The sequence below is a fragment of the Labeo rohita genome, unplaced genomic scaffold (genome assembly GCF_022985175.1).
Source record: "Labeo rohita strain BAU-BD-2019 unplaced genomic scaffold, IGBB_LRoh.1.0 scaffold_650, whole genome shotgun sequence".
Lineage (NCBI taxonomy): Eukaryota > Metazoa > Chordata > Actinopteri > Cypriniformes > Cyprinidae > Labeo > Labeo rohita.
The window spans coordinates 1-24221 of record NW_026129580.1 but is presented as its reverse complement, the minus strand read 5'-3'; the positions used below and the strand labels follow the sequence as shown (position 1 = coordinate 24221).

General features: G+C 33.5%; 1 protein-coding gene across 1 annotated transcript in view; it reads right to left on the bottom strand.

The window, feature by feature from the left end:
• The window catches only part of LOC127161436 (carcinoembryonic antigen-related cell adhesion molecule 5-like), a gene marked incomplete at its 3' end in the record, with an annotated part of 31825 nt that extends 21105 nt beyond the window's left edge, over positions 1 to 10720 (bottom strand). Inside the window, exons 1-3 of the mRNA XM_051104208.1 lie at positions 10598 to 10720; positions 9017 to 9052; positions 480 to 761 (exon numbers count right to left, since the gene is read on the bottom strand). Of these exons, the coding sequence (XP_050960165.1) occupies positions 480 to 761; positions 9017 to 9052; positions 10598 to 10628 (349 nt within the window). The remainder of the gene's footprint in view (positions 1 to 479; positions 762 to 9016; positions 9053 to 10597) is intronic.
• Positions 10721 to 24221: the final 13501 nt, after the last annotated feature.

Here is a 24221-nt window from a genome sequence, read left to right as displayed (position 1 = left end):
GAAACAGTCACGTTACAGAACAGCAGACACTCATGGATCCTGCAGTCACATTAATTCAGCTTCACTAAGAAACTTATTCACTCGAGGACCATCAAAGACTTTCTGGGCATTTCTTAACTGACCTGTCTGACTTTTCTCTCATTGATTTCTTCTGCCAAACCGTTACAATCCACACTGATCTGTGATGATCCTCGAGTATCACTGAGTGAGTTTCTACATTATGACACTCTCACACTCTTTGTGTATCACTGATGTTAAAGAGGAGAGATGATGATTCTCTACAGGTTTAATGTGATTCAACATCAGATCATCTGAAACAATCATCAGACTTACAGTCAATGTGTTTTTGTTCTCTTTAATTTAACAGTGTTTTATATATTATGTTGAGGAACTTCAGGAGTTTATAGATTCAGTGTCACAGTTGAATCTCATTCTCATGTAGTAGAGAGAGTTTAGAAAGATGATGATATTCAACTCACCCTTTACACTGAGAGAAACAGAGTTTGATTCTGGTGAGTATGATCCTCTATATCTTCTACACGTGTACTGACCCGCATCAGACTCAGTAGCTCCTCTGATAGTGAGAGTGTTTCCATTTACAGTGTAATGATCAGTCCACTGTGACACTTGAAGGTATTGGCCTTCTTTATACCACTCATATGTCCAGTAACTGTAATACTCAGCCACACACTTCAGATTGACTGTCTCTCCAGTGAATACAGGACTGTCTGGTGTCACAGTCAGTGTAGGTTTGTATAAACCTGTGAACAGAAGAAAACAGAGTCTGAACTGAATGTCTGATTTAATGTAGTTGATAATGATACAGTTCTGAGTAAAATTTGCTACGTTATGATAAAAGTTGTAATAAAATAATGTTATTCATTTATTTGTTTTGTTGAGAAATTCAGATTTCAAAAGCATTTCTTTAACAGTGCTGTTGAGGTAATAATTGAGACTGTTTTCAGAGAAGAGGTTTTGATAAAGTATTTCTTTAAAGAGCTCATCTAGGTAATAATAGTAAAATATCGGTAAGTCATAATAATCTAACTTAACTAGCTGTTATCAGCCTCCTACAACTGTTCCAATAATGAGTTTAAAAGTAATAAGATTCTGAAAAAATAAATTCTTAATAACGAGAAACTTTCTCATAATTATAACTTAGTATCTCGTCTTAATGAGAAAGTTTCTCATAACAATGACTTATCTCATAATAATGAGAAACTTTCTCATAATTATGATAATCTCATAATCATGGCACATAATAATGATAAATAATAAACACATAATAAAAAAGCCATATGAAGTGACTATTCTGAATAAATAAATAGATTTAATAAAAATTAATGAAACAAATAAATAGAATAAATGTAATAGAAAATAAACAACTAAATAAGTAACATTACACAATTAGTGAATAAATGCATTTAATAAAAAACATTTGCATTTAATATATTCACTTCATTATTTCATTAGTTTTTTATTAAATGTATTTACTTCAATGTATAATTTATTTTTCTCACTTATTTTACTATTTTTTTTTTTTAAATGTATTTATTTTAAATTGTATTAATATATTTTATTACAGTTAGCAAATAAATTATCAAATGAAGTAAATAAATACATTTAATAAAAACATAATAAAATTAAGTATAATAAATAATGAAGCGAACATATTAAGTGAATAAATAAATACTTTTAATAAAAATTAAGTTTTCTTAATATTTTACTTGATACAGTTAACAAATAAACTATAAAATGAAGTAAATACATTTAGCGCAAACTTAATGATACTAAGTATAATAAATAATGAAAAGAACATAAATCAAGTGAATAAATAGATTTTATAAAAATAAATAATGAAAAAAATAAATAGAATAAATGCAATAGAAAAAAATATAACTAAAGTAACATTATAATATTAGTGAATAAATGCATTTAATAAAAACACAATTAAAGCTTGTATTAATATATTTTACTTAAATGCATTTATTCACTTCTTTTTATTCTTTTTCATTACATAAATATTATTAAATCTATTTATGCATTTAATATATTCAATTCATTATTTATTATACTTCATTTCATTGGGTTTTTATTAAATGTATTACTTTAATTTATAATTTATTTTACTTTGTTATTTTTGAAATGTATTTTTTTGAAATGTTATTAATATAATTTACTTAATACAGTTAACAAATAAATTCTAAAATTAAGTAAATAAATAAATTTTATAAAAACTTCATGAAATTAAGCATAATAAATAATAAAGCGAACATATTACGTGAATAAATAAATAAATAAAATAAAAAAAAAAAATATGAGAAAATAGAATAAATATTTAACAGAATTTAAAAGAACAAAATGCATGTTCACTTTTCTTGTTTATTTTTTTTTTCATTTTCATTACTTAATTTTTGTATTAAATTTATTTATTTAAAATGTTCACTTCATTATTCATAATACTTAATTTCTTTAATACTTAAAAGTCTTTATTAAATCTATTTACTTCATTTTATAATTAATTTTACTTGGTTATTTTTTATATGCATTTATTTTAATTTTATTAATACATTTTACTTAATACAGTTAATAAATAAATTATAAAATGAAGTAAATAAAGACATGAAATAACAACTTAATGAAATTAAGTATAATAAAAATGTAGCGAACATATTAAGTTAATAAATAAATAGATTTAATAAAATGAATTTTATTAAAAATTTATAAAAAAATTCTTTATAAAGAATTTTATAAAACAACGTTTATAAAGCAACGTTATAAAATTAGTGAATAAATGCATTTAATTAAAAAAAATATATTTTTTTTTATTAATATATTTTTCTTAAATGCATTTGTTCATTTATTTTTATGTTTTTTTCATTAATTATTTTTTATTAAATATATTTATTAATTTAATATATTCACTTCATTATTTATTACACTTAGATTTAATAAAAAAGTAATTAGAAAATAGAATAAATTTAATAGAAAACAAATAACTAAATAAACATTATACAATTTATGAATAAATGCATTTAATAAGAACTTAATTTTTTAAATTTTTTATTAATATATTTTACTTGCATTTGCTAAATGTATTTGTTCATTTTTGAAATCAATGTCTGACTAAACTTTTACTGCATCTAGGTGAAAAAAGTGCAGTAAAATACACTTTACTTCAGTACACTTAGTGCGCTTCCATAATGTACTTAAAGTGCTGCATTTCCACACTCTAACTTTGTACTTAATATACTTATTCTTTAGTACTTCTTAAGATAATCTCAAGAACATCTACATGTACTCAACTGCACTATTTTGAGACACCATGAATTTGAACAGAAATGTGCTTTTAACATACTTTCTCTGTTAAAAAAAAAAAAAAAAAAACACTTTAAATATATATAAAACTTAATAAAAATAGTAAATAAAATAAAATAAAATAAAATAGTAAAACTTTATTTGAAGGACCAATTCTCACTATTAATTAGATGTTTATTAGCATATTGGCTGTTTATAAATACTTATAAAGCATGTAATAATGCTAAATAATAAACACATAATAAGAAAGTCATATGAAACACACATATTAAGTGAAGAAATAAATAGATTTAATAAAAATTAGGTAATGGAAAAAAAAAAAAAATTAATAATAAAAAAGTAATAAAATATGAACAAATACGAATAAAAATATTTAATAACTTAATTTTAATTTTTATTAATACATTTTACTTAAATGCATTTATTTACTTATTTTTATTCTTTTTTTTTCATTACTTAAATTGTATTACATCTATTTATGCATTTAATATATTCACTTCATTATTTAGTACACTTAATTTAATTAGGTTTATGTATTTACTTCATTTATAATCATTTTATAATTTATTTTACTTAGCTATTTTTAATGTATTTATTTATTTACATTTTTATTCATGTATTTTAATAATACAGTTAAATAAATTATAAAATGAAGTAAATAAATACATTTAATAAAATACTTAATGAAATTAAGTATAATAAATAATGAAGCAAACATATTAAGTGAATAAATAAATAGATTTAATAAACATTAAGTAATAAGAAATTTTATATTTAGAAGAGAAAATAACTACAGTTTATTCAGTTTTTTTCATTACTTAAGTTTTCTTAAATTTATTTATGTATTTAATTAAAATGTTCACTTCATTATTTATTATACTTAATTTCATATTTTTTTTAAAAAAGTATTAACTTAATTTATTTTACTTAGTTATTTCTTATTTGTTTTTATTTTAATTAATACATTTTACTTAATACAGTTAATAAATAAATTACAAAATAAAAAATAAAGAATGTAATAAAAAACTTAATGAAAATAAAAAAAACATTTGAAAATTTATAATAAATAATGAAGTGAATATATTAAGTGAATAAATAAATAGCTTTAATAAAAATTAAGTAAGGAAAAAACAGAATACATTAGAAAAAAAAAATACTAAAGCAACATTATAAAATTAGTGAATAAATAAATATTTTACTTATTTTATTTGATTATATTATACATACATATTTACATACATATTTTTAAATGTATTTACATTTAAATGTAAAAATGCATTTAATAAAAACTAAATTGAATTTTTTATTAATATATTTTACTTAAATGAATTTGTTCATATTTGTCTGACTGAACTTTTACTGCACCTACAGGTGAAATAAGTGCAGTAAAATACACTTTATATATACACAGTCTATACTTTATGTTGAAATATACTTATTGTTAAATAGTGAATTTTGGTACACAATCTAAATACATAAAAATCACACCTACTCATGAAGCTGTTGTTTTCCATCATTAATAAATGAATTAATTTAATGTTAGAAATAATACATGTGATTAAAATGACTGTAAATGTAATTCATGTAAATGTAAATACCCATAGATTGAAAGTATAATTACACTGTTACCACACAGATACAACAATGCAGCACAGATATGATATGTAATGTACAAACAAACTAAACAGTGTCTCTTTATAGTCTTTATCTGAATAGAATTTGATTTCAATTTAATTATTAGTGCTACAGTCTAAAAAATGCAACTGAATATTTTCCAGTTTATGAAACCTACTGAGTCTCAAATACTAAAACAACAACAACAAAAAACTTGCACCGGGGCTGGCAATTTGCTGCCTTAGGCAAGATTTTACCTGCCACCCCTTGCCTCACATCACATTCCACCAATAATCACTGTGTTCAAACATTTACAGAGAAACTGCACAGCTACATATTTCAAAAGTGCATCTGAAGAGAGAAATGGAGGAGTATATTTGACTATTGGGTGTAAGGCTACATTTTATTATTAAAAAAGCTGATGACAGTGAAACAGCAACACTTACAAAAATGTATATTTTTTTAACATTAGTGAATGTATTAACTAACTTGAACTAATAATGAACAATACATTTGTAACAGCATTAATTATTTTTTGTTAATGTTAGTTATGGAAAATTAATTCTTTTTTAAATAGTTTCCAGTGAAACTGTAAAAATACAGGTGCTGCCTAAGTTACATTATAAATTAAACACAAACTGCAAGAATAAAAATATTCCTGCACAAAACTAATACAGTTTTGTTTGAACACTTCACTAGCATACAGTAAAATTACTGTTTAATCTTCAATTTCCAGTAGATGGCAGCAATGTCCTACTAAACTACAGCCTTTTCTAACGTTATCACCACGATTAAAACTGAGAAACATACTTCTTTAAAGTGAATTTTAGGTAAAATGTTGCTATTTTTATTAAGCCCAGTTATATACGAACATTACTAAATTAGCCAATTCAAATTAAAAATACAATAAATACCCAAATACTACACATTTATAACGTAAAAATATAATTAAAACATGTTATCATATGACACAAAAAATCTCAGATCTCTGGAAATCCAAATTATAATTATAATTTCGTTATTTTAAACTTTTAAACTAGGCTTTTTTTTTTCTTTTTTTTTTTTTTTTTTTGTTATGTGATAATCAATCATTACAGTACATTACCTCTGTCCATTTTTGTTCTTCTCTTCTATTTTTTTTTCCCTGTGCACCAGGGCTTCTGTCTTTTTGACTATTATTATTATTTTTTTTTTTTTTTTTTTTTTTTTTTTTAGACTTCATCTAAACTTTTTTGTTGTTGTTTTGTCATTATTGTTAGCTATTTGTTGTATTGTGATGTAAAGAGCGCATCTTTTAACATTTGTTAACTGTCACCGTTTTTTTTATGTTTTCTCAACTTTTTATATTTCTTACAGTGTAATTAGTGTATTTATATCAAGCGTACTTAAGTAGCACAGTTGGGAAAAAGCACTTACAATTATTTCATTAATATTTTAAATAAAATCCATTTAATTTATCAGCTGTAACAATCTGACCTCCATTGTTTCAATTGTGGAGCAGGAATGTAAGTTAGACAAGAATATCTCTGATTGAGCAATTGAGGTGTTGTGTTGTTGGATGTAATACTGAACATAGTTCTTCTTCTTTTCTACATGTAACCTACATCTTGCTACCAGTATACCATCTTTCCTCTGTAGTCTCCTCCTCTCTTCCCTCTACAACCCTTTTCTCATCTCTGAGGTTAATGCAGCTACTGACACCTTATGCTCTACTTTAACTTCTTGCCTAGACGATATATGTTCTCTCTTTTCCAGGCCAGCACGGTCCACCCCTCCTAACCCCTGGCTATCCGATGTTCTCCACAAACATCGGTCAAAACTCACGGCAGCAGAGAGAAAATGGCGCAAATCTAAAGATCCATTTGACTTGAGTATGTATCAGTCTTTGCTTTCATCCTTCTCTGCTCAAGTCCATACTGCCAAATCCTCATACTTCCACATCAACAATGCTCCAGATACACGTAACCTCTTCAAAACATTTGCTCCTCTGCCCTTCCACACCACCTCCCACCAGTTCTAAAACAGCCGATGATTTCGCCACATTCTTTACTGACAAAACTACAACTATCAGCAGCCAGTTCTCAGCTCCACACGTACAGGAACTAATACCGACAACTTCCACATTCTGTCCCCTCTCTGAGGCAGAGGTATCCAAACTTCTCCTTTCCAGCCATCCTAGATAGATCCTATCCCATCTCACCTTCTCCAAGCAATCTCTTCTACACTCTTACCAGCACTCACACACATCATGAACACATCTCTCCTCACAGGCACTTTCCCCACTGCATTTAAGCAGGCTCGGGTAACCCCACTGCTCAAAAAACATACATTAAACACTTCACTTATAGATAACTATAGGCCGATCTCTCTCCTTCCATTCATTGCAAAAACACTTGAACGAGTCATTTGTAACCAGGTATCACTATTTCTCTCACAGAACAGTACATTGGATGCTAACCAGTCAGGGTTCAGGAGTGGCCACTCAACTGAAACTGCACTACTGTCAGTCACTGAAGCCTTGCGGATTGCAAAAGCTGATTCCAGATCATCAGTACCTTTGACACTGTGAATCATCAGATCCTCCTGTCCACCCTGTCATTGCTGGGCATCACAGGGACTCCACTTCGCTGGTTTGAATCCTATCTCACAGGTAGGTCTTTCAGGGTGGCCTGGGGAGGGGAGGTATCCAAAGCACATCATCTGGTCACTGGGGTTCCTCAGGGATCAGTTCTTGGACCCCTCCTCTTCTCCATATACACTAGATCATTGGGGCCCATCATACATGCACATGGCTTCTCTTACCACTGCTATGCTGATGATACACAGCTCTATCTTTCATTTCAACCAGATGATCCAACAGTAGCCACACGGATCTCAGGCTGCCTGGTGGACATCTCAGCGTGGATGAAAGAACATCACCTACAGCTCAACCTGGCAAAGACTGAGCTCCTTGTTTTCCCTGCCACTCCGACTCTACAGCATGATTTCACCATCCATTTAGGTTCATCAACAATTACCCCATCAAGTTCTGCCAGAAATCTTGGCGTAATCTTTGATGACCAGCTGACTTTCAAAACCATACAGCTAAAACTGCTCGATCTTGCAGGTTTGCATTACACAACATCAGAAAGATCAGGCCCTTTCTAACAGAGCAGGTCACACAACTTCTTGTCCAGGCCCTGGTCATCTCTAGGCTGGACTACTGCAGTGCTCTTCTAGCCGGTCTTCCTTCATGCACAATCAAACCTTTACAAATGACTCAGAATGCAGCAGCACGACTGGTCTTCAACGAGCCCAAAAGGGCCCATGTCACACCTCTCTTTATCACCCTGCACTGGCTCCCGGTTGCGGCTTGCATCAAATTCAAGTCACTGATGCTTGCTTATAGAACAGCCACAGGCTCTGCGCCCGCCTACCTCCAGATCCACCAGTGAGTGATGCCTCATTGTACCATTACAAAGAGGCACAAAATCACTTTCCAGAACATTCTCTTACACCGTTCCTGGCTGGTGGAATGATCTTTCCACCGCTATCTGGAATGCTAACTCCCTAACAACTTTCAAGCGACTGCTGAAAACTCATCTCTTTCGAAACTATTTGACTATTTAAAAAAAAAAAAAAAAAAAAAAAAAAAAAAAAAAAAAAAGCTCTTTATTCTACTCTTTTCTAGCTTGTACTTATCTGAACAATGCCTGTTTTATGGTATTATGAGCACTTCCTAAGTCGTTTTGCCTCTTTAGGACAAATTGCTTGACGTATTCCCAACTTCTGCTAAATGAATAAATGTAAACGTAAATGTGGAAAATGGGCATCCAATGGTCCCTTTAAGTATTTTTAATGCATTCACGTATACCTTATTTTTACCTGGGCATGACTGATTAATTGAATAAATAACATGAACTGCAGCAATAACAGTGTTTTAACATAATGATGAACTACACAGACAGATGATTCTGTGTGAAGATGTATGACAGCAAAATATGGATAAAACACATCAAAGAGACAAATGTATTCTGATGTAGACAAATAAAGTACTACAACACAATTCACATTTGTTCATTAAAGAAAATCAAATGCACAGTACCTCGAGTGAATCCAGACTGGATGAAGGATGTCAACACTACAAGCAGAAGAAACACAGATATGAAACATTTTCATTCATTCAACAATCAAATCACACACTGAAATGTCTAAAGTAAATGTAACGTACACTTTATGTATAAAAGACACATGCAAACACATTACAAGTAAATATTAAAGTTAATGTGGTTAATGTTTCACACCACATATTCTTTACTGGAACAAAACAAACTATAGAAGTCCAAACCACACTAGGTCAAAGTGTTTGAGAAACACACACCCTCACTTCCTGTTTGACGCTGACAAGTCGACTTAATTGTGACTTTATAGTGGCCAAAACAATTTGAACACTTAGAGTGTTTTCAGAAAGTATTTTAAATGAACAAAACCTACTTTAGTTAAAGTCTGCATGAACCAGAAGTTGCTGCCGACTTTATTTCAGAATAGTGACGTATTTACAGCTGAAACAGAATATTGAATATAGGGCTGGTTTTATTTTAGTGCTCCTCCGCTCTGTCTCTAACGATTGGAAGACTGTAAAGGATGTTCTGCACAATCTGTCGAACTGACGTCATCAGAGAAGGAATGTCATTACAGAGCAGAAGAAAATGTTCAGATTACCAAGACTTTTTTTTTTTTTTTGTGGATTAACTTTTTAATTGTTCACCTCAATGCAATGTGTGCTAAGTAAAAATTAAGTCAATTTTGATTTTTATTAGGACTTTAAAGTGAACCAAAAAGAAAACTAGCTGTGAATGACCTCAGTGCTTTTGATGTTTGCAATGTAAATGGAACCAAGTTAAAACAAGTGGCATTTAAGAAATGTAACACTAGCACAGTTTACACTCAACGCATTTAGCAAAATTCATTTATAAAACAAATATGATGTTGAAAATGAAAAGCAAAGACACTTTCTGATTGTCAAACATTAGTGGAACATCTTCATATGTTCATGTGATGAACTACAGCTGTGCCTTTTTCTGCAAAACACATCCGCTAAAAATGACACTGAGACAAACTTGTTAAACTAATTTTTAAAAAGAAGAACTTAAAACAGAATTTAGTTCAGAGAAAAGCTTGAGCATAATTTCTCGGGAGACGGTGCTTGCTATATATTGTAATTTATGCAATGACATCTAGACATTGTTAAGTGTGATTTAAGCATGCATTTATGTTATTATTATTATTATTATTATTATTATAGAAAAGCTTGCATGTTTGGTCAGTGTCCTCAAACTCTCTAAGTCTCTAATGGAGAGTCTATTTAAAGATACAATATCAGACAACACCAAACCTATATTAACACAAATACGTCTGATTTAATTGAACTACCTAAAATAAGAAGAACTAGCAAAAGCGCAAGTCCACAGGGCCTCCATCTTTCACAAACAGCACAGATAAACAGATGTTCTCTGAAACTCTGTATCTGAATCACACATAACATATCATCACATTGAATCAATAAACAATACAATAAACACTGAAACCCTCCTACACACAGCACATCATTTATCTTCAGCTGAATACTGTATTAAAAACAGAACAACAAAACAGAAGATAGTGTAGAATATAATGAAATACTCACAGAGTATGAGAGGCAGTGCACTGGACCCCATACTGACACATTAATAGACTGTTTTAACAGTGCTGTGTGCACGACATCAGACACTTCCTGAGTTTCACAGTTTAAGAAGAGATGAGGGAGGAGACAAAACTCTACACAAAAATACATGAAGAAACAGGAAGAAAAAGACATCCATTAAAGATGTTTAGTTTTTTTGTGCATGGACGTTACTAAAAAAGACCGAATGTCTGCAGTAGTTGTTCTCACACTGCATTATTTTCTTCATTCATGCTACCAGAGCCACACACATTACAAACAGACCAGTTATAAAGTCAAACCATGAGGTGAATCCTAATGTAGGTCTACTTATGTAATTCCTGCTCTTATTTGAGTTATTCTCTCGTCTACAATTGCAGCGGCCCGGTTAATGACAACTAAACTGCTTTTACACAATGATTGATATAAAGAACAAGCAATACATTATCTCTGTCAGTAAATTCTGCACATATGTGTCAATTATTTTAGTTAATTAAAATATGATTTCTGTAATATGGTCAGATAAAAATCTACAACCACTTTGCTGTCATGAAAGTATTATTGCATCACCATATTTCACATGTAAGACTTTGCAACAACAATAACCCAGAATTAAAACCAAGTGTGATTTATAGAAATACATGAAGAAATAAAGAAATTAAGTTTAAGATAGTTCAATTCAAAGTAAATTGCATACTGTCTATAAAGTGATATTGATTCAGATTGGATGGAGTGATGATTTGCCACAATAACATTTAAAATGTTTATTTCTCCTCTAAAAAGGTACATGACAGCCCTTACTTCTTAGATTAGGAGATTCGGGTGTAACAATAACTGGAAGAAGCCTCTTACTAAAAATTTAGCTTCACCAGTTGTGCCTCATCACAAGCCGCCAGACCTAGATGTTTCAGCGCCCCTCCTCCTCCCACACGCCCACTCCCGTCGGGAGCCTGGTGAAGGGCGGCGAATACCGACGGGGTGAAGCTGACAATTAGGGGGGAGGCAGCCGACTCGTCACAATATATATAAAGAAAACAGAGACGCTAAAGTTTGACATTAGACAGGGTTTCTAAGAAGTGAATGAAAATGACATGCACATGTTGCTGTGAATCTTTTGCTCTTGTGGTCGTATTTTGAGGTTTATGAAATGAAAGAAACAGAATAAGAATAACTATCTCCCCCACTCTTGTTAAAACTATATAATTATTATTATTATTATTATTATTATTATTATTATTATTATTATTATTATTATTATTAACTGTGTTGAGTATTTCTTTCTCTTTTTTTCTGGACCACTGAAAATGGAAATTATAGTGTTTTTTTATTTTTGTTTTCCTTTTGTTAGGGATAGTTTATTTAACACTAAGAATAAATAATAATAATAATAATAATAATAATAAACAAAATGTTTAGTTCCTTATTTAATATGTCTGGCTTTTATGGCTTATATAGTGTGTGTAATAATGAGAGTTTGAAGCTCAAATACTGATTTGGTGCAGATGTTGACATTTATGTGGAGAAGATAATGAGATTAAATAAAGACATAAATATCAGTCAGTCTGCGTCTCCCAGTGTCTTGGTTAAATGATATTGATTAGTTTTATGATCAAAGCGCTGTTTCCAAAAAATATAATGCAATATGATAAACATAAGTTGCTTCAGCCCAGCAAATGTTTGACCTGAAATATATATATATATATATATATATATATATATATATATATAGAATTATAGAATCTTAGAATAATTATAGAATTTTAGAATCAGGGAGATTTCACAACTACATATATATATTTTGTTCGCTTTAATATTAAGATGTAATTTGACATTATTAGTATAATAACATTCTTAGCTGTTAGTACTAAAAAAGTTGTTCAGTCTTGTTGATGGAGGTCTGTTTAATAAAGTGTCATAATGAACCTGTTCCTCACATTCAATACAATATTAATATATCCGATATTAGTGATTTCTCAGTCTAAGCTTTTATTGAGGAACAGTTTTGTTCGTCCAGTGTCTTTAAAAGGCAACTTTCAATAGTTTGCAGTGAATTTGACTGACACATTAAGAAACACTTTTTGAGTCTGGAGGCCTTTTTGTTTGGGGTTTGCTTGTTCTCCATGTTTCAGTTTGGTTTCTCCCACACTCTGATATACAGCACAGGTGAGTTAGAGACACTAAATTGTCTATATGAGTGTGAGTGTGTGTCTGTTAGTCTTGAGATGGACTGGTCATGACCAGAGTGTTTCCCAGCCTTCAGCCTGAGACTCCAGCATCCTGTGACCCTACATGTGGTCTGGAGAATGGATGAAATATCAAGTTTAAGTTTATTCCTGTTACGTGGCTTTGGTCTTCAGTAGATGCAACTGTGAAACAAACACACACACACATGCACACAGACACACACATTCTTGCATTTGTGGTTTACGGGGACTCTCCATAGGCGTAATGTTTTTTATACTGTACAAACTGTATTTTCTATCGTGCTACACCTACTCTACACCTAAACCTAGCCCTCACATGTGCCCACTTTTTGAATTTCATAAAACACTGTTTAGTATGTTTTTTAAGCCTTTTGTTTTACGGGGACACAGGAAGTGTCCTCATAAACCATGTTTACGTTGTAGTACCCATGTCATTATACACATTTGTGTCCTCATAAACCATATATACCAGAACACAGACACACACACACACATTACCCGTCTCAGGCCGAAGAGACCCGAAAGGGTAAACAGAACACCCACAGTGTAATGTCTGTAAAAAAGTAAGAGAAACACATGAATATGCTGCGAGCTCTGCTGATGTTTAATGAACTCTGCATTCTTTCTCATTTGTTTCATTATAAAATAGTAACATGAATTGCATATTCACTTTCAAGAGAAAGAACACAGTTTTAAATCACAAAATTGTAAACAATAAACTTCATATAAACTCAATGTAAACTTCATGTATTTGAAAGTCTATGGGCACAAATATATTTCTGTAATCCAATGGCATGTGTACGTGAACAATACATTATATCAGGTATTAGTGTTGGGTTCGAGTCCACCTAAGTCGAGTCCGAGTCTTTTACCAATCGAGTCCAAAATGGGACGAGTCGGACTCAAGTCCGAGTCCCAAAGGGCCGAGTCCGAGTCGAGTCCGTCCGAGTACAAGGAAACACTACTGTCAGTATCTTAACATTGTTTTAACCCAGGGGTGCCCAAACTCGGTCCTGGAGGGAGGTGTCCTACAGATTTTAGCTCCAGTCCCAATTAAACACACCTGAACCAGCTAATCAAGCTTGCATACTAGAAACCCCCTGGCAGGTGTGTTGAGGCAAGTTGGAGCTAAACCAAGGACCAGGACTGAGTTTGGGCACCCCTGATTTTAACCTTTACAACTAGAAAAATGCAATGTCAGTTGAAATGTAAGAAAAGCAAACCTCTAGTGGATCTTGCCATTTTGATTTTTGATTTCACAACATCTCATTAGTGTCCATGCTCTGCTTAGCAAACTTAAAGTCATGTAACAGAAGTTATGGGTGATCTATGTAATGTGACATATTTTAGAGTGAAACAGGTTTTAGAATGTGAAAAATTATAGAACTTGACTTTATTCATTGATGTAGTAAATGTATAAATTCAAGGGTGGGGGTAAAGGAGTAGGTATCTTGGTAAATGGGACCTTAAGAGCAGAAAATGCACTTCTTTTATTTCTGATTGTGGCTGTGTGTGTTTTGGGTTGTATATGACTTGATTTTTTTGAATGAAAATGAGGTTGTGAGGGATAAACCTAGTCTTTACAATGGCACACACTGTGTATAAAGCCCTACCTATATTTTCCATAAGTCACAGCAAACTCACACCTGTTTTATTTTTGAATGCATTTATAGTTACATTAATTACAATAAATTACATTATAAGGAACAATTGATGATGGGCCATTTAATTATTAGAAAATCATGCACACCCAAGATGGTTTTGGACCCATAAAAACTGTTGCTGCAAAGATGTTAGAAAAATTATTTTTCTTTTAAGCTAGAAACTGCCACCATGTTTAAATAATAATAATTTCAATACAGAAAAAACTAATCAACTAATGTAAGTAAAACATTCTTGAGCTCAAGGCAAGTAAACACTCCAAGTATCACAAGCAAAAGTATTAATACATATATTAATCAAAAATACAAATGAAATAATATTTTTTAAAATAGAATCTTTTTTTTAAATAGAATTGTAGGGTTTTTTTGTAAGGTTTTTTTTTTATGTAGGTCTATATAAAGGCTATCACAGAAATAGACTAGACATTTCATGAAGTAATAAATGTTAAAATTAAACACTGCAAAATCGGTTAATAAATTTTTTTTTTTGATATATTACATATATCATTCTGATTATTTGCGGGTGGGTCGCGGGTGGATGAGATGAATCAATAATGTGGCAAATATTAACTACATTTTCTAAAATAGGAACCTGTTCTATATACCTTTTCAGGCAAACGATTTCATTTGTGTGTGTGTGTCTGTGTGTTCACCTGTTCGAGACGTTGTGACAGAAAAAAGACATTCCAGATCAAGTTTGAAGGAAGTTACGCCTGTGTTAATGCTATTGGGTAGGGTAATATTTAGTGGTGTAGTGCAGTACCTGCGGATACTCATTTTTTAATCCGTCGGCTTTGCGTATACCCACTTCTAAATTCCTTCTGATGTGCATCATTCAGTAGTGTCCTGCATTAGCCAAAATCATGACAGGCCACCATTTCTAATTAAGTCGTATGTGAATAAATGCAAATATTCGCTCAAAACACATAGTAATGACGGTAGGGAATGTGGCGTCGGCTTCCTTTGAAATATGTCTGATGATTGCGCCTGATGCGCCCGCTCCGTCCGCGCCAGCACCAGATTTGCAGAGTAGTAAAATTAACAACTATTATTGATTACTAATTTGAATCAGTACATTATAACGAAAACAATACCTTAAAAATGAAAAGAATTAGATTTTTATGATCTGAAATTTCTTAAACTGGTGATCCCCTGTAATCTTTTGTCCAAGGATCCAGTAGACGTTCAAACACCCAACTGATTTCATCAGAGATTGCGGAGAGTCCAGATGTCAGTTAAAGTTATTCTTTTTAGCGCGGATTTGTTTTAAAAGCACGAACGATTAAGCTTATGTTAAGTGTGCAACGATGTGCAGATCAGCTGAATCAATCTGCTGTTAAAAATGAACCATCCATTCATCATATCATCATGCAAAACTAAGAATTAGAATAATCGTAAACGACGATCGGGTGCGGGTCGGGTGCGGTTATCTAAATCAGAGAAAGATATAGGTGCGGGTGGGCGGCGGGCGGATAATTTATTTGAAGCTGCGGATTCGGGTGACGTTTGAGCACATCCGCGCATCTCTAGTGCGCACATAAACCCGTCGGCTTTCAAGTAGTCTACTGGACAAGACTTTAGTGATAATGCATCGAGTCAGTGACATTTCCGTCAACTGTCTCTGGACTCGGACGGACTCGGGATATTTTCCGAGTCCGAAAGGCTTGACAAGTCCGACACCATTTTGGCTCTAACTCAATCTAACAGGAAACACATTAAACTCACATAAATGTCCTTATGTACTTACAATCCACATGTAAAACTATTCCAGCAAACTTATGAACTCATTTTGTGTACATGCTTGCTTATCTTTCACTGTTTCTTTGCATATTTATTCACAGATTAAGTTAATTACTGACTCAAAAAAAAAAAAAAAAAAAAAACAAAAATAACCAGCTCATCAAAACAACTTGCATTTATCTGCACCCCCGTGTATAACAAAAACCATCATGACTCATTTAATGTCATTTTAAGTGGTAAAAACCAAACCATATTTTCCCTCACCTGTAGAAAAGTAAGAGAAACACATGAATATGCTGCGAGCTCTGGCGATGTTTAATGAACTCTGACCCGAGCTGCGCAGTTCAACATCTCAACAGCGCTAAACGCCTTTACAGGAGACACAAATAATGACAATTTCAGGGTCAGCCCAAAAATACATTTGGGGTCCAGTTTTTTCTTTTTTTTTTTTTGTTTCTATATTTACACATTACACATTTATGATTTCGACCCTCTACACACACACACACACACACACGCTATTTATTTTCACAATTCAGTCTGACCTGAACATGACACTGAAAAACAGAAACACAAGGACATTATTAATCAACATTATAGAGCCCCTAAATACTTTTAAAAAGTTTTTTGGGAAACTGCCCCACAAAGTTTTGTGATTTACAAATAATGTACTCACCCCCTTGTCATCCAAGATGTTCATGTCTGTCTTTCTTCAGTCGTAAAGAAATTATGTTTTTTGAGGAAAACATTTCAGGATTTTTCTCCATATAATGGACTGATATGGTGACCCGAGTTTGAACTTCCAAAATACAGTTTAAATGATCAGGGCCGGCCCGAGGCATAGGCGAAATAGGCAAATGCTAAGGGCGCCGCCGATCCCTAGGGCGCCAAAATGAGTGAAGTGTTTTTTGTTTGTTTGTTTGTTTGTTTGTTTTTTACCAATTTTACTTCAATGCTATCAATTTAAAATATTACAAAAAAGCGATTATCCGACAAAAACATAATTATTCGTTTCGACGCATGATCAATCTTCCCCGCACAGCCGCACTTCCACATACATCAGTCACCTGATTGTGATAGACGTTCACTTCACTAATAAATTATCAGTATGTCAAAAAGACCGAAGCCCTCTGGTGCATAGGGAAGAAAAAAAAAAAAAAAGAGAAGAAGAGGAAAACCGGGACAAAGACAGAGGTAAAATGATGTAATGAATGATGATCATATAAATAAACTACATGATGTAAAAGTTTATGAACAAACTTAATGTTGGCCTAGTCTAAAAGTTTAAAATAGGGTAATAACAATGGAGTACCAGAGATCCGAGACTTTGTAACATAATCGTGTCATTTTTTGTGTCGCATGATAACACATTTTAAAGTGCCCATATTATGCCATTTTAAAGGTTGCTAATATTGTTTTAATAGACTCCCAAAACAGGTTTACATGTATGCAAGGTCAAAAAACACTTCAGTTTTCTCCAAAAATAGATTTAAATTTACCCCATTTCTAAATGATTCCTAAACGACTCGTGCGAAGCAGTTCGAAGAATCAGTCTCTCTAAACCCCTCCTTCCGTGAGCCCTCACACGCTGTGATTGGTCAGATGGCGCAGTCCTTTGTGATTGGTCTACCGCGTACAGCGTGTCGGAGAACGAAACGCCCATTGCCATAACTGACTGACAGCCCTGGATACTTGTCAATACATAGAAAAGATGGCGTCGATTTTACAATAACAATTCGAGCCAGAGTCTGACGATGTGAACACAGTCTACCGTGGAAAGTGCTCGCAATTTGCTTTTATAACCGAACCGGGCACACCTCTATGTTGTGAACTTCAACAATGTATAATGCATTAAGGGGCTTTCACACCAAACGCGGAAAGCGCTGCGCTGCTGGATTCAGTGCAGCCCTTCAGAGCAGCGGAAAAAGTTCATTTGAACAACTCATTTAAACTTTGTCCGCTGCGCGTCCGCTTTCACAGGGCGGAAGAAATTAAACCAAATGTGTTTCATAGCACAGCGCTTCCCACATTCGGTGTGAAAACCGCTTCGTGCGCCATCCTTTATTATTACTTAAACTAATGAGACAGACAGACAGTCAAGCTGCATCAATCACAAATTGTCAGACTACAGTGGGTCCACAGCTGAACAACAGAACTACAGATGTGTGATTTAGCCGGTTAGCAAGACATGTGCAGGGTTGTTACACAACATAACACACAACTAGGTATTTTGAACGATCGCCAGAAAATACAATCTTTGTAGATTCATCATCGTTTGGAAGTGAATATAAAACTGTTTTACTCATCTTCCATATAATGTATGTGTAAATTTCCATGTGACATAAACCACATGGAAATTTGACTGTTTATGGGCGGGGCAAGTTGTTCGCGACGTAGAACGTGGGCGGACATTATGCAAATCTGTTATTTAGTGACGTGTGGCCGTAACAGAGGAAGATTTGAAATCCTGATGACTCGTTTAGGCAAATGTGAGTCGACTCCTTTTTTTGATAGACAATAACTTTATTTACTGTGCACTGTCGGCTTCATAACTTTGCAGATAGTTTATGTTCACATACAGCTACATGACACAGTGCATGAAAGGACATATTTGAAAACGCATAATAGGGGCACTTTAATAATATTTTTACGCTAGTAGTAGTGTGTAGTATTTGGGGCTCTATGGTATTTGGCTAATGGAATTGGCTAATTTACTAATATTTGTATATAACTGGGCTTATTAAAATAGCAACATTTTATGTAAAATTCACTTTAAAGATGTACGTTTCTCAGTTAAATTCGAGGTGATACTGTTAGCAAAGGCTAGTTTAGTAAAACATTGCTGCCCTCTACTGGAAGTCGAACACTTTTCAAATGTATTCTGTTACAAATGTATTGTTTATTGTTAGTTCAAGTTAATTAATACATTCACTAATGTTAACAAATGGTACCTTATTGTAAGTGTTACCATTTCACTATCATCAGCTTTTTTTTTTTTTTTTTTTTTCAAAATAAGAAAATGTATTATTGGTGGAATGGGCTGTGAGGCAAGGGGCACCAGGTAAAATCTTGCCTAGGGCAGCAAATTGGCCAGGGCCGGCCCTGTAAATGTGGCTTCAAACGATCCCAAATGCGGTTGTAAATGATCTCAGCCAAGAAAGAAGGGTCTTATCTAGCGAAACAATCGGTTATTTTCATTCAGAAGAAAATACAATTTAAATACTTTTAAATCTCAAACACTCGTCTTGTCTTGCTCTGCCTAAACTCTGTGTATTCTGGTTCAAGACAGTTAGGGCATGATGAAAAACTCCAATTGTATTTTCTCCCTCAACTTCAAAAATCATTTCAAAATCATCCTACATCGCTGCTGTAGCAAATTTAGCTCGAAGGGAAATGTATATAAATAATTACAATTAATTATGATTAATTACAATTACTTATATCAGCTGCCAGTAGTAACTGTAGCAGAATCAATTTCCCATCAACTAATCTGTTCGCTCAGCGAACATTCAGTATAATCTTTATATCAACTATAAGAAGTGATATTTTCTTAGCCACAGAAAATAACTTTCTTAAAGTACCATTGCATTAGAGCATGTAGCTCGAATCGGAATCGTAAAGGGACATTAATTTGCAAAGCAGAATCAGAATCAACACTCATGTAATTTGTGCACAAGAGTTTTATTAACGAAGGACTAACACATAACTAATCTAAACAACAAACATAAAAGCACTCATACATAGGAGAAGGGTCAGTGAGAAGCAGTTAGAGAGAGAGAAGGAACATGAAGCTATGAAAAGAGTCAGTTAACCACCTGCTGTGAAACCATCAGTGCTGTCTACAGCTTATACTAAACCTCTGTATGTTTAGTTAAGTGTACGATACTTGCATTGCCTTGGTCGTCGAACAAGTGTCCAAATGCAGTCTCTGAAAGTCTTGATTGTTTGGAGCAGTGGTGGTTTTGGAAATGCAATCACGTTCTTCCGGGTCTGAAGAGTGATGAATTCCAAAGATGTCCTGACTCGTTGGTGACTGGGAGTTTCTTCCCATGTGAAAAGTGAAGAAGAACCAAGAGCTGAGAGGGACCCAGCTGAAGTCCTGTGATCTTTGGGGAATGGAAAGACAAGGCCGCAAGGCCTGGCGCACGCTTAGGGAAGTCCTGAAGAGTTCTAGCCCATCTTCTTAGGTTTTCCAAGAACCCCCGACTGGCTGAGGCGAGTCATGAAGATGAATTCCAGGGTTGAGTGGAACTGTCTGGCTCTTTGTGGTCGAGAGCCACAGCTCTGTATGTTGGGCCTGTCGGGCCCGCCGGGCACGCCCTGTGCCGGCTCAGGCTCCCCGTGGGTTCCTCCACACGGGCAGCAATCAGAAGATGTTGCAGACGAAGGAGAAAGTGAAGAGAGAGCAAAGAGTGAAAAAAAGAGGAAGGGGCGTTCAATCGTTTGAAGCCTTTAAGCCCTCTGGAGGCTGCGCCTCCAGGAGGTCCACGAACCAATGGTAACTTTAACCTTTGGAGGGAAAGTTTACGACTCTTTGTCCGTGAGCATGGTATTTTGCATGTGTAATTCGATTGGGTGCTGATGTAAAACTACTAAGGTTTCTTAAAACACTAACATGTTGCAAAGGTATCAACATCTAATTTACACCATCTTTTAGATCATTAAAATACAAACTCAGAGAGTCCAAGCATGACATAGGTGGGTTATACTACTAGTCATCTATCATAATACATGCATAAAACAGTAGAAAGACAAATACAAATACAACAGACAAAATTAAAAATACAATGCAGTAGTACTGTACACAATGACCTGGGCTATGTGTGATAGGAAGGTCAAAGAAAGGTTTGTCTGTGAAGAATCCATTTCTATAGGCATTGTGTGTTTCCTATAGAGAAATGTAGTGTGCTCCGTTTGCATTCCTTGAGGCAATAAAACCTGTGATATCAGATCGTTGTCCTGGCAACTGAGCCCTTTTGGGGTGTTAGTTGCTTTGGGGGGGTTGTCTCCAGAACTCCAGCATATAGCTGGGTTGTTGGTTTTAAAGATTATTTGTTAAATGTAACAAATAACTGTATGTCTGATTGGTCCAGATGCTACACTGCAGAAGCACCAACCCAGTCTTTGGAAAGTGAACATGCAAAGATGATCAACAACCCTCAACAAAAAAGGTAAAACAGCGATATAGGATGATTTTGAAGTTGAAGTTTTGAAAAGTCTTGTCTTCAGTATAGACGACAGTAGGCGGCTGCAGTCAAGGCGACTGGAAAAGAGCTGTAGAGAACAAAGCAGAAGTGAAACCAAAAACTATCAGCTCAACACGACCACTTTCTCAACACTTTCATGTTAAGGTTATGTTATGGTTCACACCATATCGTAATTACCGTAATTTCAAGATGACAACATGTGACGTTCTACTCGGAGCTGTGACTCTGTCCTCAGACTCTGAATTATGCTTTTCTATGGCAGCACTATCAACGCCTAAACAGAACCTACGTTGGTCAGGTGGTACAAGTTGTAGCTCTCAGAAGACTCCGAGTTCACAAGTTGCAATTACGAGTTCAACAAGGACATGAACGCTTTTTACAAGTTGTAATCTCGTAATTACAGGAATTCCGGTATGGCGTGAACACACCTTTAAATCCACAGGCTAATTGGAAGCACTCAGGTGTACAGAATGACAATCAAACTAAACGAGAACAGGAACAAGACCAAATAAGGGCACACAGGAACAAAAGCAGGGGCGGAAACACAACAAAACAGGTCAAGAATCCTAACAGTTACAGTGTGTCCCGCTATTATTAAACTATGATATTCTAAGACATTAGCAATGTAATTTAGACCATTTATTTTTATGAGTTTTAGTTTTTAGAAAAAAAGGTGAAAAATCGATGTATATAAATCAGAATTCAGAAATTATTATTTCAAGAAATGTAAAGCATTTTGGCTCATTTATGTGTTTCGTGTTTTATGAGAGCTGTGTGTGGAGGGAGGCGAGTGTTTTTCTGAATGTCTGAATGTTTCATCTATTTGCTCACATTGTTTTGAACTATACTGTAGTTGTGTGTTGCGATCAGTGCCGTCCCAAGCATGGTTGTGATGTTTATTGTCAAACTCCAAAATTACATTATTTTTAATTCTTAAATATACCATTATTTTATTTGAAAAAAAAAAAAAAATAATAAAATAAAATAAAATAATGAATAAAAATAATAATAATTATTATTTTATTTTATTAACAAAATGTTTTATCTTGTCTTGCATATTTTTTTTTTCATTAGATCAGGTAACATTTTAAGCTGTTATATGGTCACGTTACAATGTGCCCCACCTACGAGGCATGTTGTCACATTTGACTTCCATTCTTTTGAGATTAATAATGAAAAACATATATGCTGTAATTATAAAACAAAGTGACATATTTGTAATAGACAAGTGTGAAATTAATGTGGATAAAAAATTATACTCTGAACCCCACATGGATTTGCACAAACTGAGAAAGTCAAAAAGGTTTAGTTTGTGCCCTGCGCTCCCCTAACTGGATACTCTGGAGCAGATAGACCAGTTAAAGGAAAATGTGATGTGAAACTTAAGGATGAAATGCACATTCTGTCAGTTAGTGGAGCTGAAGTATTTAGTGGACACTTCAGGCATTTCACATGTGAAGAGATCATGACACAGTTTGCAGAGGCCAAACACTGCAGTAAATCAGATGCATCTTCATGATTTTGGCAGTTGAAGTTGGATGATTTCAGCTCAAATCTATGCACACAGCATACAGAAGATATTGTTTCTTACAGCTTCCATTTGAAATAGCTTTGACTCCTGAGGTGAATGATAAAACAGTACATATGATCTATGAACACATGGAAGGTGTTTCGAAGCACTCCAAACAATTATATATATCATGTGTACGCTTATTCAAAAGAAGCCTAACATTAAAAAATGTTTATGTTCATGTTCATGTTATACAGAGGAATCTGCCTGGTCATCTGCTCTCATGTGAGTCTGACAGACAGCCTGCAGCAATACATGAACATGAGTATCAATGATAAACTGATTATATTACATGAATACAAGCCTCTTGTTTCTAATATTTGTTTGTCTTTTGTTGTTCTCAGGCATCGTTCATTGATTGTGTGTGGACAGTTGGTGGTGTTTCGCCTCTCTTGTCCTTTTGTTTTTTTCAAGGTCATAATCACTATAGACAAATAATTAGAAGTGGCCAAATTGAAAATGATTGAGATGACCAATCAAATCAAAGTAGGCGGGGTTTACTGTTCACAGAAGCGGAGCACAAATTCCAGCGTGAAGCGTCAGTTTATCAATGTAAGAGCAAGGTGTGATTAAAGTAGTGAAACATTTAATATTTAAGAACTGTTTTACGATAGAAATGTTAAACTGCCCACAGTAATATGCAGTGCTGCAAACTTTTTGACTTTAGTGTTGTTTAATGTAATTCCTAATAAGACAAACATTTTGCATTTTCGACATATAAGCCATACAAACAAGTGAACATAAAGATTTTAAGATATTATTTGCAATTGTTTGATGAACCTTTAACATCCACTGAACCTTTCCATTGCACAAAAAAATCATTATAGTGGAAAAATAATCTTCGATCATTAAAATGTTCGTCAGGCTTAGAAAAGGCGGTTCTTTTAAGAACTGTTCCCTGAAAGCTGCTTTGGGGAATGAAAAATGGTTCTTCTGTGGCGTCGCAGTGAGTGTATTCATTTTATTGGTCCTTGGGAATCCTTGAGAACCAAACCATGACCTTGTCATTTAGTTCACTTTTAAGTACTAAATCATTTATAAAATGATTCATGTTTTCTCCAACCACTCTTTTTTATCAGGGCTCTTGTCTCTTTTCATGTTTTTTTTTTTTTTTTTTTCTTTCTGTGAATGTGTAGATCAGTGGTTCTCAAACAGGGGTCACTAGGGGGCGTCAGCGAACACAAAACTATGTATTTTAAATATTCAGATTTTAATTGGTTTAGTTTA